General features: G+C 41.1%; 1 protein-coding gene and 1 long non-coding RNA gene across 5 annotated transcripts; both read right to left on the bottom strand.

Annotated features, from left to right (window-relative positions):
- Positions 1-4095: 4095 nt before the first annotated feature.
- On the bottom strand, positions 4096-26719 carry rfx1a (regulatory factor X, 1a (influences HLA class II expression)). 4 transcript variants are annotated; one of them, XM_017461444.3, is made up of 18 exons: positions 26193-26719; positions 24246-24582; positions 23876-23985; positions 21761-21856; positions 20937-21025; positions 18525-18897; positions 17393-17592; positions 17173-17292; positions 15209-15339; positions 13944-14062; positions 13651-13760; positions 13235-13386; positions 11422-11519; positions 11016-11165; positions 9555-9763; positions 8093-8246; positions 7891-7936; positions 4096-6765 (listed from the first exon to the last, which is right to left on the bottom strand). In XM_017461444.3, the coding sequence occupies exons 2-18, from the start codon at positions 24559-24561 to the stop codon at positions 6611-6613; spliced, it is 2628 nt and encodes an 875-aa protein (XP_017316933.1). In that variant the 5' UTR covers positions 24562-24582; positions 26193-26719; the 3' UTR covers positions 4096-6610. The 4 variants fall into 4 exon arrangements, with proteins under 4 accessions (XP_017316933.1, XP_053530618.1, XP_017316959.1 ...); XM_053674643.1 differs by having other exon boundaries at positions 4096-6762; XM_017461470.3 differs by having other exon boundaries at positions 17393-17574.
- Positions 18905-20926, bottom strand: LOC128628958 (uncharacterized). The gene is made up of 3 exons (XR_008393265.1): positions 19987-20926; positions 19604-19862; positions 18905-19461 (listed from the first exon to the last, which is right to left on the bottom strand). It is a non-coding gene; the product is annotated as an uncharacterized LOC128628958 (long non-coding RNA).
- Positions 26720-26771: the final 52 nt, after the last annotated feature.

Below are 26771 nucleotides of genomic sequence, written 5' to 3'. Positions count from 1 at the left end.
ATGCAGCACTTATTATCAGGCCCAAAAGGAAGTGAAAGTTACAGATTGTGTGTGCTGCTACTGGGAGTAGTCATGTCAGGTTGACAGGCAGCAGATCTGATTCAGAGGTTTCTTATATTGTGTCATCCATGTGAATGTGTGTGGCTGGCAAAATGGCCCATTTTGTACTGATTCAGTCATGTGCTATTTCTAGTGTTTACACTAGCCGCAGATCAGAAAATTAATTAATCAATCAATCAATCAATCAATCAATCAATCAATTAATTAATTAATTACATTCCAAAAAACCCAGAGATGTCACAGATACTCAAAACTCATGTAAATCATGTGATCACCCCGTGTATTTTGCATGTAGTTTGCATAAGCATTCACCCCCCATGAACTTTCCCACATTTTGTAGTGGAAATGAAATGGATTTAATTGGGATTTAACATCATGTACTATCACAAAATAGCCCATAATATTGAAGTAAATATTGCTTGCAGAATTTGGTACAGATAAAATAATGTGACTGCATAAGTCACAATAAAGTGACTGCATAAGTATTCACCACTGTTGCTGTGAAACCCCTAAACGGTCTCTGTTGCAATCAGGTGACAACCGAAGTCACATAATTAGATAAATGGAGTTTAGTGAACGTGTCATGTCATCTCAGTATTAATACATCTGTTCTTGGAAGACCAAGGAGGAACGCCAGGATAAACACTGAACATCCGCTGTGCCCTTTCTAAAATCCAGAGTGTCTGGGTTATCTTATCTGTCAGATTCACCTGTTGGAGGTCAGAGAAACACCTATGAGCTAAGATCTGTATCTGTGTGTGTGTGTGTGTGTGTGTGTGTGTGTGTGTGTGTGTGTGTGTGTGTGTGTGTGTGTGTTTAGGCCTACAGTCATTTCTTCTGACAATAGACTACAGAAGACCACTAGGTGGCGCTTGTACATGTAAATGATATAAAATGTTCAATTTGGTCTATAAAACAATATGTAAAGAGCCTAATTGAAATTTAATCAGTGCTTTTGACTTGCAGTCAGAGAACAAATAAAAGTTGTACAATTATAAATCTCAGCTTAAGAAACTGTCTGTACATTTTATGCATCTCAGTAGTGCACTATAGACGCACGCTGCTTTGATTGCGTCTGCTTTGACAGCTGACTTCCAATGTAGCTTCACCTCCAACAGTGTCTTTCTTCTTGTCTTTCTGTCTGCTTCAGAGTTCATCACATCACACACAAAGGGCTACATCACGGTCTAAACACTTTTTATTGCCAGGCTTCTTTTCATTATTAGTGCTATACTGCCCTCTATAGGTGCCATGTGAACATCAACCTGAATTCATACTTAAAACACCAACTCCACCTTGTTCCTAGAGTTCCCTGGGGTAGGCTCTAGGCTTCCCCAAGAGCCTGTGTAGGATAAGCAGTATGGAAAGTGGATGGATGGATGAAGGGATAACACCAAATTCCTAGTACATCAAATGTAGTTGATAAGCCAATAGACATTGTGGTCTTCAAATTAACCTACCTAACTAATAAGCTATTAGGTAGAGGAAATCCTCAAAAACAGCATAGGCAAGTATAATTGAGCTTCACATACAACCGTTTTAGTTTAAACAAGTGTCATTCTTTAGCTTTGGCTAACAGTTTACTACATCACCCACAATGCCGTTCGACTACCTGCTGATAGTGATGCCAGTGGGAATTCATTTCTGCCTGAAGAGAGGCATTTATTCCTTTAGTCTGTCCAGCTTTCTCACCTCCTACTCAGTTTGATCTTCTCAAACAGATCAGGTTCCAAAGCGTCAAATTTCATCTCATAGATTGCTAAATAGCCGAGTCAAGTCTGTGCTGTAACTCAGCACAACTGTGTCATGTAGCTGCATTGCATTCTAAGTCAAATGTTTGCCATCTACACAACTTCTGCTTTAGATTTCTCATTAATATGTTACTGGAAAGTGAGAAAAGAACTTCTTGTGCGTTTGTTTTTAAGCGTTAAAAGCAAAACCAGACCTTTATCACTTATTCCTGGCATGATTGGAAACACGTTTAATGCATTTCCTTTCACGATTAAATGCTATGACGTGTAAATCAGGGAATGCATCATTTATGGTATACAGTATGTATTTTGATAATCAGTGGTAATGTGCTTACATTGTTAGCCTTGTAGCTACTGTGCAAAATTGAAGAAGTAGTCTTTCAATAAGAAAGGACACTGGCGGATCTGTGAATTGTGCTGAATTGTGAGGAAATTGTGGAAATGAGATTTTCCTGAAGGAACTCATCAATAAAACTTGTTTTAATTATCTGGTCTTCATGAAATAGAGTCTCTCTCTCTCTCTCTCTCTCTCTCTCTCTCTCTCTCTCTCTCTCTCTTTGTGTGTGAGCAAGAGTGAGTAGAGAGTAGAAAGTGTGTTCTCCAATGCGTGTGTGTGTGTGAGAGAGAGAGAGAGAGAGAGAGAGAGAGAGAGAGAGAGAGAGAGAGAGAGAGAGAGAGAGAGAGGAAAGGGTGTTATATGATAGTTCGTATTGTGGTCTGCAGTAGCAAACTGTCAGTAACAGAGGCTTCTGTTGGTTCCAAGCACAGCAGAAAGGTGTGTGTGTGTGTGTGTGTGTGTGTGTGTGTGCACGTGGATAGGTCCTAAAGCTCATCTGATTTTTTTCTTCTTCTCCTTATTGTTGTTGTTATTATTTTATTTATTTGTTTATATTAGCCTTACAATATCCTTACCAGTTTGTTTTTTTTTACTTTTCCTCATCCAGGATAGTCATTCTGTATCAGTGTTTGAATTTTCTAATATGCAAACACCACATTCATGTCAGCCGCACATTCATTCTGCAGATCTCTCCTTCTACCACATCCCAAAAATTCTCTACAGGGTTCAGATCTGGTGAGTGGTGAGGCCGTTACAGAGCTCATTGTCATGTTCATGAAACCAGTTTGAGATTACCTTTGCTTTGTGACATGGTGCATTATCATACTTGCCATTAGAAGATGGATAAATTGTGGCCATAAATCAATGCACATGGTAGTTAACTATACTTTGCTAGGCCGTGGCATTCAAGCAATGCTTGCCTGGTATTAAGCGGCTCAGTGTGTGCCAGGATAACATCCCCCACGTCACTACACCACCTCCACCAGCCTGCCTGAACTGTTGACGCATCGACACAAGGTTGGGTACATGGATTCGTGCTATTGATACCCAAAACTGTAGACTTTTGTGCATGAAAATCACAGGAGATAAGAAAGTTTCTGAAATACTCAAACCAGCCTGTGGTCAGTGTTGGGGGGTGCTTGAGAAGGTTGCGAAGGTTATGTTTGAGAAGCCAAAGAAGAATTTCGACATTGGTGAACAATAACGTTAAATCAATCACATCACCTTTGAGAACTGTTTACTTCAGTAAACAAAACTGACTTCAGAACTGACTGCTGACTAATATATACAGTAGCACCCCTTGATAGGTGCCAGTGTAACAGGATAATCAATGTTATCCACTTCACCGATCAGTGGTTTTAATGTTATGGCTAATCGGTGCACATTACATATACTAATTTATGAATCAGGCTTAAACACATGTCTGAGGTGACCTAGTTACTGCATGCACATATGGCTGCTTGTTTTCCGGTCTGTGTTTTTCAGCAATCTTTACGAGGAACCGATGTAGTCTTATTACTGACTTCCTTAAACGATGTAAAAAGGAAACCACAAAGGCAGTGAGTACACAAGCTTTTTCAAGAAACCATGTACAGACAGGAACTTGTTTTTGAAATCAAGCACCTTTGTGGGGTCTTTTTTTTGTTTTTTAAGCAGGAAGCAATACATGCTGTTAAGCTGCATGACCTGACATAAGAGAAACAAACATGTCTGCCACCATTTCAGATCTCAAACACTGATATGCTTTCCAATGGTACAGTAATGTGCAAAAGTTTTAGGCACATGCAAAGAAATGCTGTACAGCACAGATGCCTTGAAAAATAAAGAAATGAAATGAAATAAAAATCTACAAGAAAGGTCGTACTAAAAATATATATATATATATAGGGTGCCTAAAACTTTTGCCCAGTGACTGTATATGAGAGACAGAACAAAGGTCTGGACACATTCACGGTTTTAGAAATTCTTAATTTATTCATATCTTAAATTAAAAACATTTGAATTCCATTTGATTACTCCAAAGGCACAATCATCCTCATAGTTTAGAAGATTAATAAAACACTGTCACTCTTTTTTTTTTTTTAATCTTCTTTTTTTCCTTTTTTTTTAAATAAACTGAAATGACCTTAAAAGGGAAAATTCTTGCAGTTTATGAAAATGGCTATAGTACTGAAAGGCTCTTCAGAACATCTTGTGATATGTCTTTTTATCTTTGTATCAGAAGTTTGTGAGGGAAAGAAAAGTACATGCTGGTTTGTGTTTATCAGGATAAAGTAAACACGAGTGCAGCCAATGTTGCTTCGGTATCTCGCAAAATATACAGTCTAATAAATAATGCTGAACATGTAGCTGAAGAAAACTGAGATCTGGAGGTGATGGATTGTAAGATCCCACAAAGAATGAGGGACCGATTCGAATTTATCGTGAAGCAGTTTTCATTACACCGCAAGGACAGAATCGAAAAAAGTTTTAAATGAGTTACTGAGAGTTAGGAGGAAATCTCAGGAAGTAAAATCGAGGCATTAGGAGGAAAAGAGCAATGCTTTTCTAAAACAGCACTGCACTTCTCTATTCATCACTGCCTGCCCACTTTGCATTGAATAGATGTTGTCACACCCTTTCTCTGAGTAAAACAGTGTGTAGGCAGTTTTGTTAAAAGGAAAAAAAAAGGAGTGGGTTGAATACACATACTAATATACCATTAACTGTGCACAAAACAGTGCAAATCACCAGTCTAACACAGAGAAGGGCTTCACTTTGTGACTCTAGTTAGACAACACAGATACTATCAATCCTATACCAAGTCTGGAATGGTACACCAAAACCAAACAACAAAAAAAGTGCAAAAAGACAAGTGTAAAATTTAAATTAAAAACTTTTTTTTTAAAGGAAAGGAAAGAAAACGTAAGGCAGGATTCATAGAAAGGGACTGAAGAGAATTAAAATGAATGTGAACTCTCTTTAGGTTTTAAACTGAATCTTAACTGGGTATGTAACACACGGTAGTGTACAATAAAGGCAACGAGAATGACCAAAAAAAAATGAGAATGGATGCATGAAAATATCCAACAACAAAAACAACTATTATCATTTCTTAAGAACATACACACGTATATACACACACACACACACGCGTGCGCACGCACACTCGCACAGAAAAGCACCACGTTCACTCAAATCAGCACGGCAGGAAGGCCCCAGTCCACCCACAAACACACAGACGACACACAGCGGGGCTGCCGCAGGAAATACACAGCACACACACACACACACGCACGTGTTTACAGTCATTCTGCTGGCACCTACTTCCACCCATTTTCACCCTCACGGGCTGCAGGAGTTTGATAGACAGAAGCTCACATGGCTCTGACTCCAGTCCATCCGCAAACTAATTTCCAGTGTCTCATTGTTCATGCTTTTGTTGTTCTCTTTGACACAGCTCTGTGGGGCAGACGCAGTGCCAGCATGGAGGCGCGAAGAAAAAAAAAATCGACTCCGCTGTGTTTGGACTGACTGACACATGTTTTCGGATTGAAGTGTGTTTGTTTACTATCAGTCCGGATTCTAATACATCTCTGTATCACGCCCCTGTGACATTAAAATCGTGCCAGCGATTGTGTCGCACTCCAGGAGGAACCCTCCAGAGTTTTCCAGTCGGATATCTACACGTCAGTAGCGTACATTTGATTCCACAGAGAGTCATTTTGGCATGTAATGCTGTACTGATAAAAGAACATCCGTCCATTTTCTGTAGCACTTATCCTACACAGGGTCAGGGGGAGCCTGGAGCCTATCCCAGGGACACAAAGTGAGGGACACCCTATACAGGGTTCCAGCCCATCGCAGGGCACACACTACAGACAATTTTAGAGATGCCAATCAACCTACAGTGCATGTGTTTGGACTAGGGGAGGAAACCGGAGTACCCGGAGGAAACTCCGAAGTATGGGGAGAACATGCAAACTCCACGCACACAGGGCGGAGGTGGGAATCAAACCCCCAACCGCAGAGGTGCAAACATGCTAACCACTAAGCCACCATGCCCCTCGATAAAAGAACTTAAACAACTTTTAGAACACAAAGTCACTTATATTGGAGGTCAAAGGGTAGTTTATGGGGCAGTTATTAAATGCGTATACAAATTCATGAAATTTTTTTTCTGCCCTGAGACTACCATTATAAGCGAGTTTCAAGTAAAGAGGATCTCTCTTCTTTTCTCAGTACGAGGAAATGTGCCAAGGACTGTGGTAATCAAACATAAGCTACAGATTTATTTGATAGAGATTGGTTTAAAAAACATTAATTATTTCTTTAAAGGTGTGTGTGTGTGTATGTGTGTGTGTGTGTGTGAGTAAGTATATGTCAATAGAGTTATGTGAACTGCAGCATGTTTTTTTACTATGTGTATATAACAAACGTGTGTGTGTGTGTGTGTGTGTGTGTGTGGTGGAATGTGTGTTTCTCAGTTCTCTGTGCTGCTAAAGAGCACTCTCTGGTCGGTTCGGGCGAGCTTAACAGGTGGCTCCAAAGATTCGTCGCCGAGAGCAGCTCCGTCAGCGGGCAGAGCCAATTCCTGACACTCATCATCACTCTCCTCTTCCTCCTCATCCTCCTCTTCTGACAAACACACACGAAGGAATGGTTACTAATACAGATGTGACAGAGAAGGAGCTGGTAAGTGTGTGTGTGTGTGTGTGTGTGTGTGTGTGTGTGTGTGTGGGATTTCAGCTTTACTCCAACGTTACAAGATTGAAACTGTCGATTCTTACCTGCAGCTAACCTTCTAAAAGCTGATAAGAACAAATGCTGAGTTCCTAAAAGCCACTTCTTACAGTTTACGTAAGTAAGTTTGTTGAAGAGAGGACATGAATGAATCAGTTTCCTAACAAGACTTTAAAGAAAGTGTTGGAGTATAAGATCAGATATGTCTTCTGCACACAAAAGCTGATCATTCTACAGAAAATTATTCATAGTGGAGAAATATTATATGAAATCGTTCCATTCTTACTTCTCTGTTGTCTCAGAGAAGATGGTTATGTGGGGGGAAAAAATACCCATTAAGGGAGAAATTAAGGTGTAAAATTATTGTTTAGAATAGTTTGCATTACAATTCAATTGTATTGAGTTCAATTACTCTCTCTCTCTCTCTCTCTCCATATATATATATATATATATATATATATATATATATATATATATATATATATATACATATATATACACAGTTAGTTATTATTTAGCTTAGTTTAATTTTTATCTCTTTTTTATCCATCCATCCATCTTCTATACCGCTTATCCTTCCTTCAGGGTCACATGGGAAACCTGGAGCCTATCCCAGGGAGCATCGGGCACAGGGCGGGGTACACCCTGGACAGAGTGCCAGTCCATCGGAGGGCACACAAACACATAAACGCTCACACACTCATACACTATGGACACTTTGGACATGCCAATCAGCCTACCATGCATGTCTTTGGACTGGGGGAGGAAACCGGAGTACCCGGAGGAAACCCCCGGGGAGAACATGCAAACTCCGCACACACAGGGCCACAGTGGGAATCGAACCCCCGACCCTGGAGGTGTGAGGAGAACGTGCTAACCACTAAGCCACCGTGCGCCGTTTTTTAATTATGGTTTTATTATTTTCAAGATTAAGAATTACAACTTTCACATTTAAAAGATTCGTATTCTGTATTCTGTGTGTGTCCATGTGTGTGTGTGTGTGTCTGTCAGGCAGATTACCTTTATCAGGATCCAATGTGTTAAGACTGCGACCAAGGCTGGCAAACTAACAAGAAGAACCAGAAAAAAACAAAAAAACAATCACTCTCAAAACCAAACTGTGATAACCTTTTGTAACACTTGACATTTTTCCTTTACAGTAAACATGATGACACTTTCTCATATTGTGCATGATGACACATGGATGTGTGTGCGTATATACCTCTCCCATGACCGCGATAGGGGTCTCCCCTTTGGCCTGGGCCACTCTGTGCTCTATTAGGTAGTACATGTACTCATCATACAGCAGGCGGATGAGATGAAAGGAACCAAAACTGGCTGCACTGCGCAGTGTCAGATCTCTGATTACCATAGAGCTGCCGAGAGAGAGAGAGAGAGAGAGAGAGAGAGAGAGAGAGAGACAGTGAGAGAGAGAGAAATATGTTTTATCATGATATTCAACAAGTACAATATTATTATTATAGTGATTTTAAAATATTACTGTAATTCAGGGTGTACCAAAAGTCTCCATACATAGGGGAAATTAACACATTTTAACAAAATGTCTTTGTTTATATTGTTATTGTTATATTGGAAGTGTTGTGGACCAACCAAGAAGTAGACATCCACAAACATCCACTGACCAACATGGCAAACATAGTCCCATATGTATGGAGACTTTTGGGACACACTTGTAGTTTAACCCCTTAAACTGCCAGGACCAATAAACTGTCATCATCCATTCTGTACTCTCATAACTACAAAGAGACAGGTTACTAATCAAGGAAGAAATGATATCAGAGACAATATACTGGCATGGTTTGGGTGCAGTAGAGCCCTTAGAACCATGGTTCTCAAAATAGGGTGGTCAAGAAGGTATATCCTGAAGATGGATCCTTGACTGTATTGACTTTTTTTAAAAATCATATCAGTGGTGGAGATATACTATCACCTAATATCAAGGTTATTATGGTTATTATTTAACATAGTTGTAAGACTAATTGATTCGTTAATTAAACTGAAAGGGAATCTAAAAATCAGAAGTATAAAGTATAATTATTAACTTTAACCATATTTTTAATAATACCAGTAAGTGCAAATTCAATTAATACATCTGAATGTGTAGAAAGTTCAGGAATGAAAAAAAAAAACTATTATGAAAAAAGCTAAAAATAAAGCTAATAAAAAGTCATATGAAGATACGTAGTTACACGTAGTTCTTAAAATTGTTCAAATGAAATCTGTGCTATGATCGTAACAGGCTTCTTGGAAAAAATTTTACTCTGCAAAGGGTCCTGGATTCCCCAATACACATCCACAAGCATCATCAAAACACCAATGGAGGGTATATCTTTTGGAAGAATGCTGCTCCATCCCTCCACTACAGCTCAAGACAAAGAGCACTGTAGGTGTTCTGATAGATCGTGCTGACCCAGCAGCTTACTAATATCACCATATATGAGATGCAACCATCTCAAAAGCACGAAAGCACAAAAACTGAGTCATTATGGAAATTAGGCCCAAAAAAAAAAAAAAAAAACACAGAATGATTTTACTTTGAACATTTAGGTCAGTTTATCTTGATGATCATGATAAAATGTGAAATGAAAATGTAAAACGAAAGTTTTGAACACACCTACAAGAGACACACTAAACTTCTTCCTGGCAACTGAAGGATGGCTCACCTGTAGAAGCTCCATCTGAGCAGGAAGAGTTTAGCAGCTTTGGGGAAGGCCGGACTGGCCTGGTAGGGCTTTAGGACTTGGGAGACAACGCCATCCAGCCAAGCAGCCCACTGCTCCAGTGAGTTCTGCTGCTGCAGGGTGAGTTTAAAGTCCTGTTCTAACCGCTGCACCACACGGTCTTCACACCTACATACCCAAGAGGCCTGCTCCTACAGAAAGAAAGAGAGCAACAGGATGGATGTGTGTGTGTGTGTGTGTGTGTGTGTGTGTGTGTGTGTGTGTGTGTATGTGTGTGTGTTTGTGTGTGTGTGAGGTGGTGTGTTTATGTAATGTTCAGAAATGACACCTATGGTAAAAACATCTCAGGTAACACTCATGGACCATTACCATGGATATTACCAACATGCTCAGGGACTTGTATGGTAGATGAACAGATTTAAAAACGCAATACCCCAGAGGTTGTAGGGACATTAAACGTCATTGCGGCGAATAGGAAAACTCCTATACTACAACCTCGTTGTGTTTATACTCGCGCGCTTGCAAACTATTCCAACTCAAATTTTCTAACTTGGAGATTTATCAATTTATTGTATTTTCCAATTGTAGTGTTGTTATTTTTGTTCAAATTGTAGTGCTATAAATAAAACCTCTTTATACCACAAAACTGTCCAAAAGAGATGTATGTATAAACAAACAAAATAATGCCATATGGACACATTCCCAAAAAAGGTGGGGGGCAGATTCATCCACAACAAGAGCACGATGGATCCTTATCAGGGTACATGCTTTTTTTAAATAAAGTTTGAAAGAGTTGTCAGAAGCTTGGTGGTGGTGATGTTGAACTCATGCGATCATGGTGTAGCCTCTGGCGATAGTTTTAGATTTCAAAATTCATAAAAGTTGTGTTCCTTTGTGAAGATTATCTATAACAAAGAAGAATCATATACTTATGTTGGTCATGAGCTAATTTTCTGCAATAATCCAAAAGCCTATGGAAAATTCCTATTGGTTTTTTGACAAGGGAACCAGGGTGATGCTAACTTCCGGGTTGGCCTACAAAAATACGTCATCCTTGCAGCACTCTATTGGGAAATAATCAATTTCAGGGTGGAAACAGCATTAACAGCATCACACTACCCATCTGATTATCTTCCTATAACAGCATATGCCAAGTGTTTTAATCATCTTATACCACATGCACTCCCTGTTGTGTTTTATTCCTCACTTAACAACAAAATACGCATACTTTTATCTAAAGCATTTTCTGCATTTCCATATTTTCCAGGTTAGTCAGTACATACACATACAGTAAATGGAAAATATGTTGCTTCTTACACACTGTCAGTCCCACACCAAGTTTCAAATGGCCCACGGAACCCACTGTTGCAAGTTGCATCCACAGCCCACTGTGCACTCTATAGTCTCTCCTTCACAGGGACATGTGAGACCCCACACACAGACCTGCACGTTTGCAAAGTCGACTCGGTTGAGGTCGCTGAGCATCTGGTTGATCTGCGCAGTGTTCTGCAGCACAGCACGGGCAGCCTGGGCCAGGTGGTTCAAAGAGGTGTACCTGCGCAGCGTCTGCGCAAATGCATTTGCACATGTCACCTACAAACCCAGAGAAGAATTCATCAACACGGTGAACAGTAATCAAACCAGACTGTCAACATCTTTCTGCTGGAGCTCAGAGAAGAGGAAAAGCAGCTATCGTCAAAAATAATTTCCCTTCAGTCTTTGGGTTCTCATCAGTTTAAGCCTCATTTAAGGTGTACACTGTAAACCCATATGCCACGTGAAGTTTCTGTAAAGGTCAGCTAGCGATTGTACAGGATTGATTCTGTTTGTAAGTATACAGTCGTCTCACTTTGATGCGGACCATCTCCTCGGGAATGTTCATCATGGCGTTAGTCAGCCAGCTCTCCAGACTCTTGGCAAAGTTCCGGATGGCTTGAGTTAAGGCACCTGAACAGAGAAGATGCGCTATGTTAAAACCGTTATTAATGAGAAGTGGATTTAGTTAATGGTTTTGTTTGGTTCGCTCTCACAGAACCTTGAGGAAAGTGTTTATGAGTTGTTGGCTGTATGACAATACAAAGGTTGGGTTTTGGTTGTTTTTTTTTTTCAGTTAAACAAAAAGTATTTAAACAAAACATTTTTATTTTTGTTTTGTAATGTATTACATCTGTAGGGTACGTGTGAGAACTACAGCCAATGAGCCAATTTCCCTGTAGTAAAGAAACAACAGAAAACCATCCATCCATCCATTTTCAATACAGTTCATCCCACACAGGGTCGCAGGGGGAGTCTGGAGTCTATCCCAGGGAACTCGGGACACAAGGCGGGGGACAACCTGGACATGGAGCCAACTCATCGCAGGGTACAATCGCACACACATTCTCACACATACGGGCAATTTGGTAATGCCATTCAGCCTACTGCATGTCTTTGCATATTCAGCCAACCTGCATGTTCAGCCAACCTGCACGTCTTTGGAATGGGGGAGGAAACCAGAGAACCTGGAGGTAACCCCTGAAGCATGGGGAGAACATGCAAACTCCGCGCACACAGGACAGAGGCAGGATTCAAACCCCCAACCCCGGAGGAGTGAGGCAAATGTGCTAACCTCTAAGCCACCATTACACATTAGTTATACATTAGAAGTCTAAGGGTGGATGTTGTAGCAATCAGTGCACGTTTGCCAGTAGGTGGTTGAGGCACGTTTGCACTAAATGCATTTTCTGTAAACACTTTGTTAAAGTTGTTTGTAATTTAAACTCTAAAATCTATGAGTTAATGAAGCCCAAAGTGATCACGGATGTGTCTTGGGTTCCACCTGATCAAGCATGGAAACTACAGAATCTCACAGAAAGCTTGTTCATTTTACTGCATTGCTCTTGTGATTGAAAATTGGATAAAAATACAAGTAAGACTTTCTCTTATTGCTCTTTGTGGTCCATTGTAATAGCACATTAATGATGCTGTACATAGAGATGAAATCACTGAACATATAAACTCCAGTTTTCAAGATCGCACTGTTCTTGTACTTGGCCAGGATTTTGGTACCTTTGGAATACAATTGGTATTCAAAATATAGTATTGGTGTTACTCATGAATATAAAGTTTAATTATGTCTTATCCATTGACATTTAAATCCATTAACAGATGTTACAGAAGCTGATATAATAAAAGGTTGGACTATACTTGTGATATGACAGTGTAATGCAATCATATTGTTTTTTCAGACAATGAGTACATGTACCATTTTGTTTTGGGTTTTTTTGGTTCATACTAATTCTGATACTGACAGCAAAATGAGTAAACTACTTCAACAGCGATCAGCGGCATCATGGAGGATTTTATATAGCTCTGTTTATGTTGGTTGCTACCATGTGCTGCTAGCAGTGAACTCCTCGTGTTTAAGATGTTACAGTGTTTAAACACGAGGATGGCCGACATGAGTCGTGTGGTCACTTAAAATGGGGTCGCTTAAAATCGGTGCAAGGTGCTGTGAATTACACCTTGACTCACGAGAAGTGTAGGCATCATCGGTTCATTAGTTGGCAACGTGGTATCATGCGATATCGGATATCTGGTATCGAAGCATTTCTATTAGTACAAGTACAGTACAATTAAATGAGCATGATATTGGACGAGTGAGAGTTTAAAAGCTGACTCACTGGGTATGGGTCTCAGTACGTCTGGGATGAGGATCTCCACCAGGCCCTGGTACAGCGTATTGTCGCAGTCACGGCTCCAACGTAGTGCCGGCTCATACTTGCACAGCAGCACCAGGCATGATTTGGGTAGCCGCTTCTCTGACTCATCATGACTAATTAAAAAAGAGTAACCTGCTTTTACCAGTTTCCACCCAAAGCCATATGTGATAGTCCTCTTCTACACATTCTCTCTTTGAGCATCTGGATTGTGTAGCTTTGTTAATCTACAAAACCCCAATGTGTTTGTAGACTGATAACTGCACAGTAAACGTGTGTACATTTCAGCCACGTGATTTATAGTCCCAGGATTACACAGCCTACATGTTTTACTTTTGCTTTAAAACAGGACACGATGCATCAGTGTGTGTCATACTCACACAGCCAGCGTGGCCGTGTCTCCTGCCTGACTCTCGCTAAACCTCCAGAACGTTTTCCACAGTGTCTCCACCAGTGTGAACTGCAGGTTCACCATGACGTCCAGGATGGCCTGAGGGAACGCAGAAAGCAGCCCACGTCAACATCCACACAACATCCACAGTCTGCTTATATTTCAAATACAATCAAAAAATAACAATCAAATTTGTTATATAAAGACTTGGCTATAAATGGTTTCGTCTGTGTCTCGTTCAGATACAGATGCAGACTGGAGACAGACAGATTGCTGGGTTACCTCGCAGTGCTCTCTGTAGAGTAGCTGAAAGCTCTTAATGTGTTCCAGTTCAATGCCCTCTGGCAAAGGCTTGCCCTGCAAGTCAATTTCAGGGAACTCTGGGAGAGCACGGGACGCATCTGCACATACAGGAACACGGGAAATCAATCGGAAAAACTGAGTTCATTTCTATGTTTTGCCCTTAACACGTGTCTTTAAATTCCACACTGTTACACATTATTTCCTGCATTCTTTACTAATGTTTCACTCTTTCACATTTGCATGGCTTTGCACTGGTACAAAGTCTTCAACATTTGATTGGGCTTTTCCAAACAGTAACTGAGTGTGTATACATGCATATTAATGATCCAATTATGAGCTGATTATTTGATAGCTACCAGATTATTGTGTAGTAAATTTAAGTGGTAAACACTATTAAGTGGCAAAAGGCATACTACTGTATACTGTACTACTGTATATGAATAATGCTAATTTACTAATACTGATAATTGGGTTAAAGCCAATAATCGGCTTATTCAGAAAATCCACAGTATATCATTATCATATTATCTGATATCTTTGGTCTTCCTCCATCTGTGCCCGTGCACACACATACAGTATCTCACAAAAGTGACTACACTCTGGTGAACTCCATGCCCAAGAGGGTTAAGGCAGTGCTGGAAAATAATGGTGGCCACAAAAAATATTGACACTTTGGGCCTAATTTGGACATTTTCACTTAGGGGTGTACTCACTTTTGTTGCCAGCGGTTTAGACATTAATGGCTGTGTGTTGAGTTATTTTGAGGTGACAGCAAATTTACACTGTTACACAAGCTGTACACTCACTACTTTACATTGTAGCAAAGTGTCATTTCTTCAGTGTTGTCACATGAAAAGATATAATCAAATATTTACAAAAATGTCAGGGGTGTACTCAATTTTGTGAGATACTGTATCCACATAGAGAAGAGCTGCTCCTGAAATACTAAACATTATAGACGTCATTTAACTCTACACCTGTAAAATTTCTTTTCTAAAAATGCATCAGAAAGGTTACAATCACAACGTTTTTCAATAGGTTTGCAGTTAGGTTAGAGGGACATACTTGTGTTTTATAATATCCAAAAATCTAATTATTTATTGACTGGCTTACATGTGCACACGCAATTGTATGTAATCCCTTTGATCAAATTATCCGATTTTTTGCAACTACTATTTTGCATTATTTTGTAAACCTGTTCATTAATGATGGCCGGTCTAAACCGAATCTAGGTGTGTTCTTACCCAGGAACTGTTGGTATTGCTGCACCTGGGCACTGATGTCAGAAAGCCCTGAAGTCTGTTGCTGCTGCTGTTGTCCCGCCCCTGACGACATCCCATTGGTCATTCCTTCCATCTTCTGTACTGGCTTCAACCTAAAGGGATATGACATTAGGGGTAATTGACTGATAATTAATATAAAACAACCATAAGACAACCGTACACCAGCTGTGACTGAGACCCTATTCACACACCATCTTTTTAGTCGAGTATCATGACTGTATTGTGATAAGGTTTTTTCCCACATGCATTTAAGTTCTGCTTGTTGTCTCTCTCGCTCTGTTATCTCATTATACCCATTTCCTGTATTTTTACTAATTTCCATTTGTTTTATGCAAATCGTGGCTGCTGCATAAAATCAGTGAGTTGGCATGTTTAATTTCCTCAAAAGGAACCAGTTTGAGCAGATACAGAGCATGAGCCTGTGGTATTGTACTGGGAGGGGTTATGATTAACAGATACAGTTTGGACCATAAGTCAGATATATTTACATTCCTATAACATAAATATATATATTAGAGATGCACCAATGCTAAATCTCAGCCGATACCAATAACAAATTATTCAGAGTGATATCGGCCGATAATGATAACCGATAGTACTACCTTTTATGCCTTCTTTTAAATGAATAATAATTAATTCCACAATTCTGAAAGAAATGCACATAAAAACTTTATTCTCTCCATTTCAACAAGTTGTTTCACAGTAACTGGTCTCATAAACAGAAAACACATTACTCTAATTAACATTAACACATTAACTAAATTCTGAAGATTAAAGTAAGATTTCTTAACTTACTGAATGTTATTCATTCATATTAACATTGAATGAATTCTAAAAAAAACATCCTGTTAGACTCACATTCACTCACCAATTACTGGCCCTTTAATTCAGCGCGAACAGCGCAGGAGCAGCGCACAAGTAGCACTGGGGGGGCGTTTGGGGTCGATGCTGAAACTCCCCTTTCCCATTTCGTTGCTGTTCACTTCCAGTGTAAAATTTCAGGAGTGCAGAGATTACAGAGCTTACAAACTGCAGTTTTGTCATCATTCCGCACAAGAGACATCATCGTTACACACAGCATGAAATCGATGTGTTTTCCTGCACTATTGATTGACAGTTTATAATTGGCCCTGATCATTGGATGTTTTTAAACTATCAGCCGATAGAGGTAAAAATAGCCTTTATACATCGGTGCATCTCTAATATATATATATATATATATATATATATATATATATATATATATATATATATATATATATATATATATATATATATATATATATATATATATGGCCTATATAGCCTCCTGAAGTGCTTTAAGTTCTCTGATTGAAATCTGCCGGCTTTTATGCCTGTATATTTATTTATTGGATAATCCAAGCAGGGGCATGGTTTGGCTGCTTGGGTGCAAAATCCATTCCACTATATTTGGCAAAAAGCCTGTTTCAAATTAGCAGCATTATATGACAAAACTAACATAAGACATAACTAGTCATCATTCCTCTTATTCTCAGAACTCTTCCGCTACACTCCTGGTTCACTTCCGACTCTAAATATGCAAAGAACATTAATTCATTGTGAAGTCTTACCAAATATTACAGTTGCTGAGTCTTGTTCTGCTCATTGTTTATGCTGATTGTTTAAACCTTTGCCAGCATTTTTGCCGTATTCTTTGGCTACCCTGTTTGCACTGTGTTTTCCTGTACTTTAATTACTGAATGGTTACCAGCTTTGATCTGAATTGTGAAAGGAAGTTTGTTTTTTGTACGATTGGATTTGAAGAGCGCCTGCACATGGATCTTAACTCTGAGTCTGATATATTACACCAGAAACCAAAGCTGGCAGCATCCACGACCCATATTTTCTCATGGACAACGTAGCGAATAGAAAATGGAGAAAATAGAGAATTGAGGATAGATTACCTCTGTTTTTGGGAGAAGGGCTGCTGCCTCATTGCCAGGTGTTGTTGGTCCTCCATTAGCCGGAGCAGAGAGGAGCTAGCTTTAATCCTCAGCCCATAGTAGTGATATTTTGAGTTCCCTCTAAAAACAAAGCAGATATGTGTCTACCTGTGCATACATGTCTATAGATGGGGGGTGTGAGTATTGGCTGGTTATGTATCATGTATGTTTTTCTTTTTACCGGGTACCCAGACGCCTCGTCCTCAGGCCCATGAAGACGGAGCGGATGAGCTTTCCGAATGAGGCGGCGTTGACGGGCTCCAGCTTCTGCTCCTGGCAGTGCAGCAGGTAGTGGCAGTAGAGAGTAGAGCGCGGTAGGCTCACACCCTCCGCCGTCTCATAATTATCCAACAACCACTGCACCTGAGGGCCAGAGGACAGCTGCAAGGATGAGACACACACACAGCCACACGCACACTCAGACAGAGAGCCCAGGGTTGACCTGACGCACACACACAGACAAGGACAGGACACACAGTGACACGTTCGCATGCACTTTCCCACTCATGCAGACACATGCTAACAGAGATATGTCAGAATGACATGACATGTGAAACCCATGATCATATATGAATATATATGCACATTACAACCTTACTTCATACAATAGCACCATCCCGTGCTGTCTATATACACCAATACTGTTACATGACATCATGTACACACACACACACACACACACACACACACACACACATGCTTATCAGTCATATCTTTCAGCGTGCCGTCGCATACAATATGGGTATGCAACAACATGTAACCAATGGGATGCCTGTGGCTTTGTGTGGTTCTCCTAACAGCCGAGTTTGAAGGCCTTCTGAGTGAATATGAATATCAAAGGTGATTCTCTTCTCTCATGCAAATTATGATATGAAACGTAATGAAGTTATGATTAAATTCTATATTTGAATTCAATGAACATGACAGCACAGTGAAAGAAGGAAATCTGTGCTAGTGCTGTGGTAGAATACATTTTAATTAATGAATATTTGATGTATTCAGAGACTGTTTCTCCATGATAAACTTAACAGGTTTGATAACTGCAGTAAATTTTATATTCCATTGCACCTAATGGCAGAGGTTCAGTGGCGACTTACTGACTCCCTCTGCTCTTTGACTGTGCTCTCTGATGCGTGAAAGGGAACGATGAGCACATCATCGTTCTGATACTGGAAAGGGTGAAGGTGGCGGAGTGAGTGACAGGTGTAGTCGAGCGGTCAGGCTCTGCTCTTCTCCTTTGTGAATATTTTCCGCGGTCATACCTTTTTGTCTGCAGACGGCACGCTATTCTCCTCTCCCTCGCTAATACTCACGGTGGCCGGGGAGACGCGAGCATTTTGTGAGTAACTCTGGCCGTTTCCACTGCTGCTGCTGCTGGTGCCTCCGCCACTGCTGAGCATGTAGCCTCCCTGGATCACGTAGCTGCCACTGCTCCCGTTGGCCCCGCCTCCTCCATCCCCGGAGCCATTAGCGGCAGTCCCTGACACTGCGATTACTGCTGTGGCTCCACCCCCTGTGCCAGGTGTGGCACTGGTCACAATTTGCCCCGTCCCCGTCACAAAGCCTGTATTCACAGGAGAGGCAGCCTGGGAGGCGGAGACACTGACACTGGTGCTTTCATAATACTGAGCACCACTGGTCTGAGTGTACAAGGGACTGTCAGTGTACACAAAACTGCCGGAACGTCTAAGAAGAATTTAAAAAAAAAAAACAAGAATTATAATCAACAATGTTTTTTTTTTCCCAAAATCTGCAATATGTTAAATAAACTGCCCTATATACCTCATTCAAGCTACCTTCACTTGAACCACATAAAAGAAGCAGTTTGTGATAGGGTCTCCTACTGGATGAGAGGCAAAATTACAATTGTAAAGAAAACACTAAGCCTTGGCCCCTCTGTGCAACTGACCCAACGCCCTGAAAATACGTATGCCTCATGAGTTGCCTTTTAATGTCTGATTACTACTCCCACATCTTCATAATATAATCACATGTAACATGAGCGTGTCCAGTTGGGGGCAGTGTAACAATGTTAACAAACCACAAGGTGTCCCAAAAGTCTCCATAAATAGGGGAAATGAACACTTTTTAGCAAAATGTCATACTTGGTTTATATTATATACACCAGCAATAACATTATAACCACTGACAGTTAAGTGGATAACATTGACTATCTTGTTACAGTGGCACCTGTCAATGGGTGGGAGATATCAGGCAGCAAGCGAACAGTCAGTTCTCGAAGTTGATGTGCTGGAAGCAGGAAAAATGTGCAAGTGTAAGGATCTGAGCGACTTTGACAATGACCAAATTGTGATAATCACGATTGTGTCAGAGCATCTCCAAAACAGCAGGTCTTGTGGGGTGTTCTCAGTATGCAGTGGTTAGTACCTACCAAAAGTGATCCAAGGAAGCACAAACGGTGAACCGGCGACAGGGTCATGGGCGCCCAAGGCTCAATGATGCATGTGGGGAACGAAGGCTAAACTGTCTGGGCCAATCCCACAGAAGAGCTACTGTAGTACAAATTGCAGAAAAATGTAATGCTGGTTATGATAGAACACACAGTGCATCTCAGCTTGCTGTGTATGGGCCTACGTAGTCACAGACTGGTCAGAGTGCCCATGCTGACCCCTGTCCACCACCAAAAGCACCTACAATGGGCAATAGAATGAGCATTAGAACTGGACCATGCAGCAATGGAAGAAGTTGGCCTGGTCTGATGAATCAAGTTTTCTTTTACGTAATGTGAACGGCGGGTGCGTATGCGTTGCTTACCTGGGGAAGAGATGGCACCAGCATGCACTATGGGAAGAAGGCAAGCCGGCAGAGGCAATATGATGCTCTGGGCGATGTTTCACTGAGAAACCCTGGGTCTTGGCATTCATGTGGATGTTACTTTGACACGTATCACCTAACTAAACATTACTGCAGACCAAGTACACCCTTCATGGCAACGGTATTCCCTAAAGGCAGTGGCCACTTCCAGCAGGATATTGTGCCCTGCCACACTGCAAAAATTGTTCAGGAAGTACATTGTTGTGGAACATGACAAAGAGTTCAAGGTATTGACTTGGCCGCCAAATTCCCCAGATCTCAATCCGATCAAGCATCTGTGGGATTTGCTGGACAAACAAGTCCGATCCATGAGGGCCCACCTCACATTTTACAGAACTTAAAGGATCTGCTACTAACATCTGGGTGCCAGATACCACAGCGCACCTTCAGAGGTCTTGTGGAGTCCATGCCTTGAGTCAGCAGGTCAGGGCTGTTTTCAGACAGCCTTTAAGAATGCCTTTGACAAAAAAAGGACGTATTGAAATGATTCTCATGGCTGAATCAGGAAGCTGTCACAAGGTTGGGATGGACTTTAACAGGAAGCATGGCAAACACATCACACATAACACTGTTGCCAAACTCGGAGCCAAAGATGGGAGACACGAATCATGCAGAGGATGTTTGTAAATAAAGTTACATTTTGATAAAAAGTGTTCATTTCCCCTATGTACGGAAACTTTTGAGAAACCCTATAGAACGTACAGAAAAACAGAGACCATTAAACGTCTGGATGTAATAGACTTGAAGATATTTGGTAGCAATATGGCCTAGAAATATGTTTTGTATCGCCATGTTTTTCCATTTTTTTATTTTTCTGTCTTGATATTTTTTGTCTTTGATATGGTGACAATTCAAAAGAAAGCAAGTGTACACTCAGCCTTTAAACTTACATGGTGCTGGTAGTGTAGCTTGTGTCTCCTCCCTCTACATACTGCACCTGGTTAGTGTAGACGTGCTGCACGGGTACTTGCTGCAGCTGCTGCACACACACACACACAAACGGACACATAAAAACACACAGACTGACATTAGAAAATCCTGGCCAAAATAAGAGCATTCTCACTTCCTTCCTTGCTGCTTTTCTTCCTCTTTCTAAGCATTTTCAAAATTCTCAAGTTTTGAGAACATTCTTACCTCGGGACTCAAACTTTTTAACAATGAGTAACACACATACACGGTTTAGAAGACTACACGCTTTGCATCTCCTCCTGTTAAAATCACCTACTCTATGGTCAGAGGCCACCTCAAACATGTAGGAGTGTGCAGCGGTGGCTGTGCGGACATCAGCATAGAGCAGCTGCTCTGGCTCCCAGTCAAGAGCAAGGACAGGAACATGAGGCCAAAGCCACAGGCAGGTTCAGGGCTAAGATGGGGAACGGTGTGGTGCATTCCAGCATGCAGTCTGCTCTGCTGCTGGCTGAGTGAGACTGAGCGTCCACGTATATTCCTATGTGCCTTTCCTCTATCACTGCTACTTCTGCCCTGTTCTCCTTCCACTCATCTCTCTCTCTCTGCCATTCCTCTCTCTGCATATCCGTCCCCATAATTTGCTGTCTATGAGGACTCTGGAAGGACTCAGAGACCAGTTTAGACACCTACTGTAAGGGGTCACGTGTTACTAATAAAAATGATGCACAGTCTGTAAGCATGTAGGTTGTAGAATTATGAATATTTTCTTAATTAATCATGTGCTCGTGAGTGAGAGAAAGATCACCTCCTGAGTCAAGTGTACAGGCTGTAGGCTGGTGACGCTCATTTGTGTGCCCTGTTCAGTCTTGGTAGGCTGAGATGTGGCTTGGACCACAGACCTCTGCGGGCAAAATACAGAGAAACTGAGCTCTCTTGAGAAACAAACAAGCCTTCACTGGGCTGCGCTGTGTAACAGTATTGTCAAAAAGCATCACAGCCACACAGTCAATCTGAACAACGTAACGGCCCATTTATCAAGCTGGATACTACCATTTGCATACAAACTCTTTAGAAACTGTTCACAGGAGCCTTTTTTTTTTTTACACAAGAAATGTGGTATTCATGAAAATCCATTTAGATTGGAAAGACATCCATAGCTTCTCAGTTTGTGTAAATTTACATATAAGAAGACTCACTAATTGATAGGCTTCAAATCATATAATTAGTATGAGTTACTGCACCTTTATACATGGACTATCAAGTTTAAATAGACACTTGTAATTAATTTATTTCAATTACACACATCGTTTTTATGTTAAATCTATAAATTAAGACGAATAAGACTAGCCATTCCATCAGCACAAGTTTGTGTTTACGCTAGCCAACACATTGCAGTGGCTGAGCTGCATTACTGGAAGATTTAGCGCTCTTTTGTGTTTTGCTGCTAATTTGTCATTCTGGCTCTTTGTAAGGTTTGGGGGTTTTTTGCCTTTTATGGACTAAATGTAAATCAGCTCTGCCACAAACGCACTCAATTAGGCATTGATCAACACATGCGTGAGTACAAAGAAAAACAGCTTTCGTGAGGCTGAAAGAAATCTTAATTCAGTTTGGCCCGCAAAAACAATACACTAAAATATTCATAAATGAGGTCCACTGCATGCGCGCGTGTGTGTGTGTGTGTACATATTTCTATCCAAATATCAGTTTGTTCGTTATTGTGTCTAAATCACGTTAATTAGAGGATAATGACTCTGAGATTCTATCAGCGCTGTTCATCATCTTGGACTCTGTAAATCGGGTGTTTCTATGACAACGCACATAGCAGATACACTGACCGTTATAATACAGTCAACTCTATAATTATTCTCACTCTCAATAAAAAAACAAAAAACGTAGTATATATAAAATAAACGAGCACATGTAATGAGGAACATTTTATATTAAACACATGGAAGAGTTGTACAGTCTTACTAAATCATTCTTTAACGTCAAATGATTTGGCAAGTGTAATTATTTCTGTGCAACAACTTTACTATTCTTACAGATCTTCTCTAATAGGTTGATATAATCATTGGTTTAGTGGTTGTCAAATAGTTCATTCTGATACTTGACAATCCTAAGAATCATCTTAAGTGTGCAATTCTGAAACTGCAATCTTTAGGCCCCTTTTTCTGCCCCATTGTGACCTGCTGGGGGGAATGGTGAATTGATATGTGTATATAAAACCCCAGAAACAGGAAAAGGTCAATGGAAATAAAAGGTTCTATGAAACTAAGACTAAGAGTGAAATATATATTGTTTTAAATACAGTTTCAGATGCCCAGCACAAGGTCTGAAAGATTTTTGTTTGGAACAACTAATAGGGAAATGTAATGGGCAAAGCACTGATGTTTTAAATAGGGTAAAGTCTTTAGTTTCCAAATTGGCAAGCCGACTTGAAAGTCAACTAGTGGGATCCTGTGACTCAACTGTGCTGCGTTTCTGATAAAGTGAGTACACCTACAGCTGCACTAATGACTATAATTTAAATAAAGATAAAGGAAAACAGAAAATATGTTGTTGTTTTTTTTTAAACCAGGCTATATGATTATCTGACATTTGCTCTGTTTTAACTGAGAGAAAATTAAGAAATCCTGAACATAATAGAACGTGGTTTCCGTATAAATCAATGGGAACCAAGTGAAAGAAGTGTGCAAGTGATGCTACATTCTGTAAAGAAGTGATGGCTGACTGGTCCATTTTTGAAGCTGACGCAGACCAGACACTTTGTGGTTTTGCATTGTGATCAACGAAAGCATTTTGTTTAAATTATTTTTACAGAACGATTGAACAGAAAGCTAGAGCCAGCTGTGGTTCCTATGCTTTCTTTCACTTTAACAGTGTGTGAGTATGTATGTTTGTGTGTGTGTACGTTTACCTGCTGGGCTGACTGCACCTGCTGCACCACCTGAGTGGGAACTCCGGTCTGTACCACTGCAGGTGGAGGGCTGGAATCCGAAACCGAGTCACTTGAATGGATGGAGCCCTCTGGAGGAAGAGAGAAACAAAAAAAGAGTGAGGTGGCAGAGAACAGAAAGCTGGATCATCAAAAATCAGAGAAAGTTGACAGGCTTCCATTCAAGGCTAGTCCACAATTGAAGTACAAATATTACTATGTTATTATAAAAGGTGTGACATTGTTATAACACACAGTATGATTGTTATAAAATAGCTGTAATACAACAGTAAGTACATCAGTGTAAGTAGCTTATATCGGGATAGATTTAGAAGGCAGCACTACACCTCACCTGTAACCGTAACCACAATATACTGCGGCGTGTTCTGGGCATTGCTGGACTGCGTGGGTGAATTCTGCATCTCAGATGGGACATACTGAGTCTGTGTGGGCGGGGCTTGAGTGGGCGGGGTTTGTGCAGGAGGGGGCGTGACCTGGCCAGAGGTTGCCGATGCCGAGACAGAGGTCACGGTATTTTGCAGCTCTGAGAGGTACTGCTGAGGTGCCGCAGTCGTGACAACAACAGGTTGGCCTGGTGTTGCGGTTACAGCGCCCGATGGAGGCTGGGAGGTCTGCTGCAGCTCCCCGACATAGGCTGGAGTCGCCATCGAGATCGCCTGGCTGAAACGCTACAAATCACAGAGAACATCTCAAAACATTCATCAAAAGTGAGAATCTCAGTTTGGTACAGTTTTAGATTCCTACTTGTAGTTAGGTTTTTGTATAGCTTTGGTTAATTTTGACTGATACAGAACTTGGCGTGTGGAACGTTGGTGCAGCGGGTAGAACCACAGCCTCGCAGCTCCAGGATCCCGAGTTCGATGTCCTCCCTGTGTTCGTGCGGGTTTCCTCTGGGTTCTCCAGTTTCCTCCCACCTCCCAAAACCACTGCCTATTCTAAACTGCTGTAAATGTGTGTGTGCATCGTGCCAGTTGGTCCACAGTATATTCCTGCCTCGGACGCTGTATCAGAAAATCCCTGCACTCAGGTCTTCCTCTAACAGCCAATATATAGAAGCCCTGCCCAAGGAGAACGGGATATCAGGTAGAGGATTTGGTGTCCTGTTTACAAGTAATATGATCTCTTTGTGCTTGGGCTCTGGGCTCGCACTGCTGAGAAACTGAAGGACTGAGAGCATTTCTGAAAGCTTAATGCCTCGCAGGAAAACGCCAGTGCCTGATAGTTCCTTATTCTGCTGTTTATAGTTTCACTGTCTCCATAGACACACTTTTTAGATTAGACAGCAAACCCCTTGACAACAACATTTTCTATACCGCTTATCCTACAGGGTCACGGGGAGCCTGGAGCCTATCCCAGGGAGTATGGGGCACAAGGCGGGGTACACCCTGGACGGGGTGCCAATCCATCGCAGGACACAATCACATACACATTCACACACTGCAGACTACGGACCCTTCGGACCCTTTAGCCTACCATGCATATCTTTGGAGGAAACCAGAGTACCCAGAGGAGCACGGGGAGAACATGCACACTCACAGAGCAGCGGGAATCGAACCCTCAGCCCTGGGGGTGCTAACCACTAAGCCACTAAGTGGGTGTCTATATATATATATATATATATATATATATATATATATATATATATATATATATATATATATAAGTGAAGTGAAACTGGTTCAATGTACACGTTTCTAACAAGGGGACTGCACCTCAGTATGACTAAATGAACAGGAAGTCACATATTTGCGATACGTATGCGTTACCGTGTTATATTTCCGTACGAACAGCACATATTTGATATTTGTAACATTTTTCCCTTTAGCCGGAAATAGTGGGTCCGGTGTAGCTATGCCAACGGCGTTTATTTGCAGCGGCTGGCTACCTAGCAACGCTCGCGAGCTACTGAGAGTGAGTCGAGGTTGCTATCTCGCGCTGGCTAGCTAAGCCCAATGTGCAGACTCGCGTATCCTCGCTAACAACCCGCCATTTTGTACAATCAGTGTAGCGTTTGGCATCGCCATAACAACGAGCAGCTTGTACGAGGCCGACAGCAGTTTAGCGTTGTGCGCGCAGTGTTGATTCGCGTCGCCGCTAGCCTGCGCTTATGCCCTGCGCCGAGCACTTAGCAGGGCAGGTGCAAATAATGGCTACTGACACATTACATCCAGTCTAGGTTTTGTTTTGTTTTTTTGCTTAAAAAAAGCAACCGTAATCGTTTCCCTTTCGTTCGTAATGTGATTTGGTATGCAAAAATTACAACAAAAAATGTATTCACCTTTTAATCCGAGTGATTTTTCCACCGCAATGTTTGATTTTTTTTTAGCGTTTCAATGAATCGGGCTGTTGTTGTTGATTCTTGTTGCTGGGCTCTTGTCGCCAGGACTACCGTGGCTATGGCGCTTCGTCCTCACCCGGGCAACTGTTGCTACCCACCCGTTCACATCCCGCCCCCTTTGTCATCACCGGTTGGTCCAGATGGAGACACGACTCCAAAGTTGTGTTTCACCTATTGGTTCAGAGAAAGTGTCAGTCTTGTCTACAGCTCCTTATTTGTCCGAATTTACCGTCGGTCATAGTTGTGAGCAGCCTTAAAGGCGCACGAGCGTGTAGCCGGTCTCCGTTCTGTTGATTTAAGATGGCAGAAGGTGCGAAAATGGAATATAGTGTAGAAGTATTGTACATTTTGTACTATATCGTTCTGTACCGTGAATGTTTAAACACAACGTGCCATTAAGAATTCTTCTTCACAACTTGCACACATTGCATACAATGAGCAAAAAGCCAACACAACTATTAATGGAATGCTGACAGAAAAATGTATTTATTTCTCAAGAGAATAAAACTAATTAAATTA

This window comes from Ictalurus punctatus, chromosome 2, assembly GCF_001660625.3.
Source record: "Ictalurus punctatus breed USDA103 chromosome 2, Coco_2.0, whole genome shotgun sequence".
Classification (NCBI taxonomy): Eukaryota; Metazoa; Chordata; class Actinopteri; order Siluriformes; family Ictaluridae; genus Ictalurus; species Ictalurus punctatus.
Note: the sequence above shows the minus strand (reverse complement) of the source record. Positions and strands in the feature narration are given on the sequence as shown.

Bases quoted from the DNA above. Each gene is read 5' to 3' on its own strand.
- rfx1a (XM_017461444.3), bottom strand. From the start codon at position 24,561: ATGGCGACTCCAGCCTATGTCGGGGAGCTGCAGCAGACCTCCCAGCCT. The intron at 13,387-13,650 runs GTGAGTATGACA...TTTTTTAATTAG, and splicing joins GACACGGCCACGCTGGCTGT to TCATGATGAGTCAGAGAAGC. The intron at 9,764-11,015 runs GTCTGTGTGTGG...TTCTTTCTGTAG, and splicing joins TCGACTTTGCAAACGTGCAG to GAGCAGGCCTCTTGGGTATG.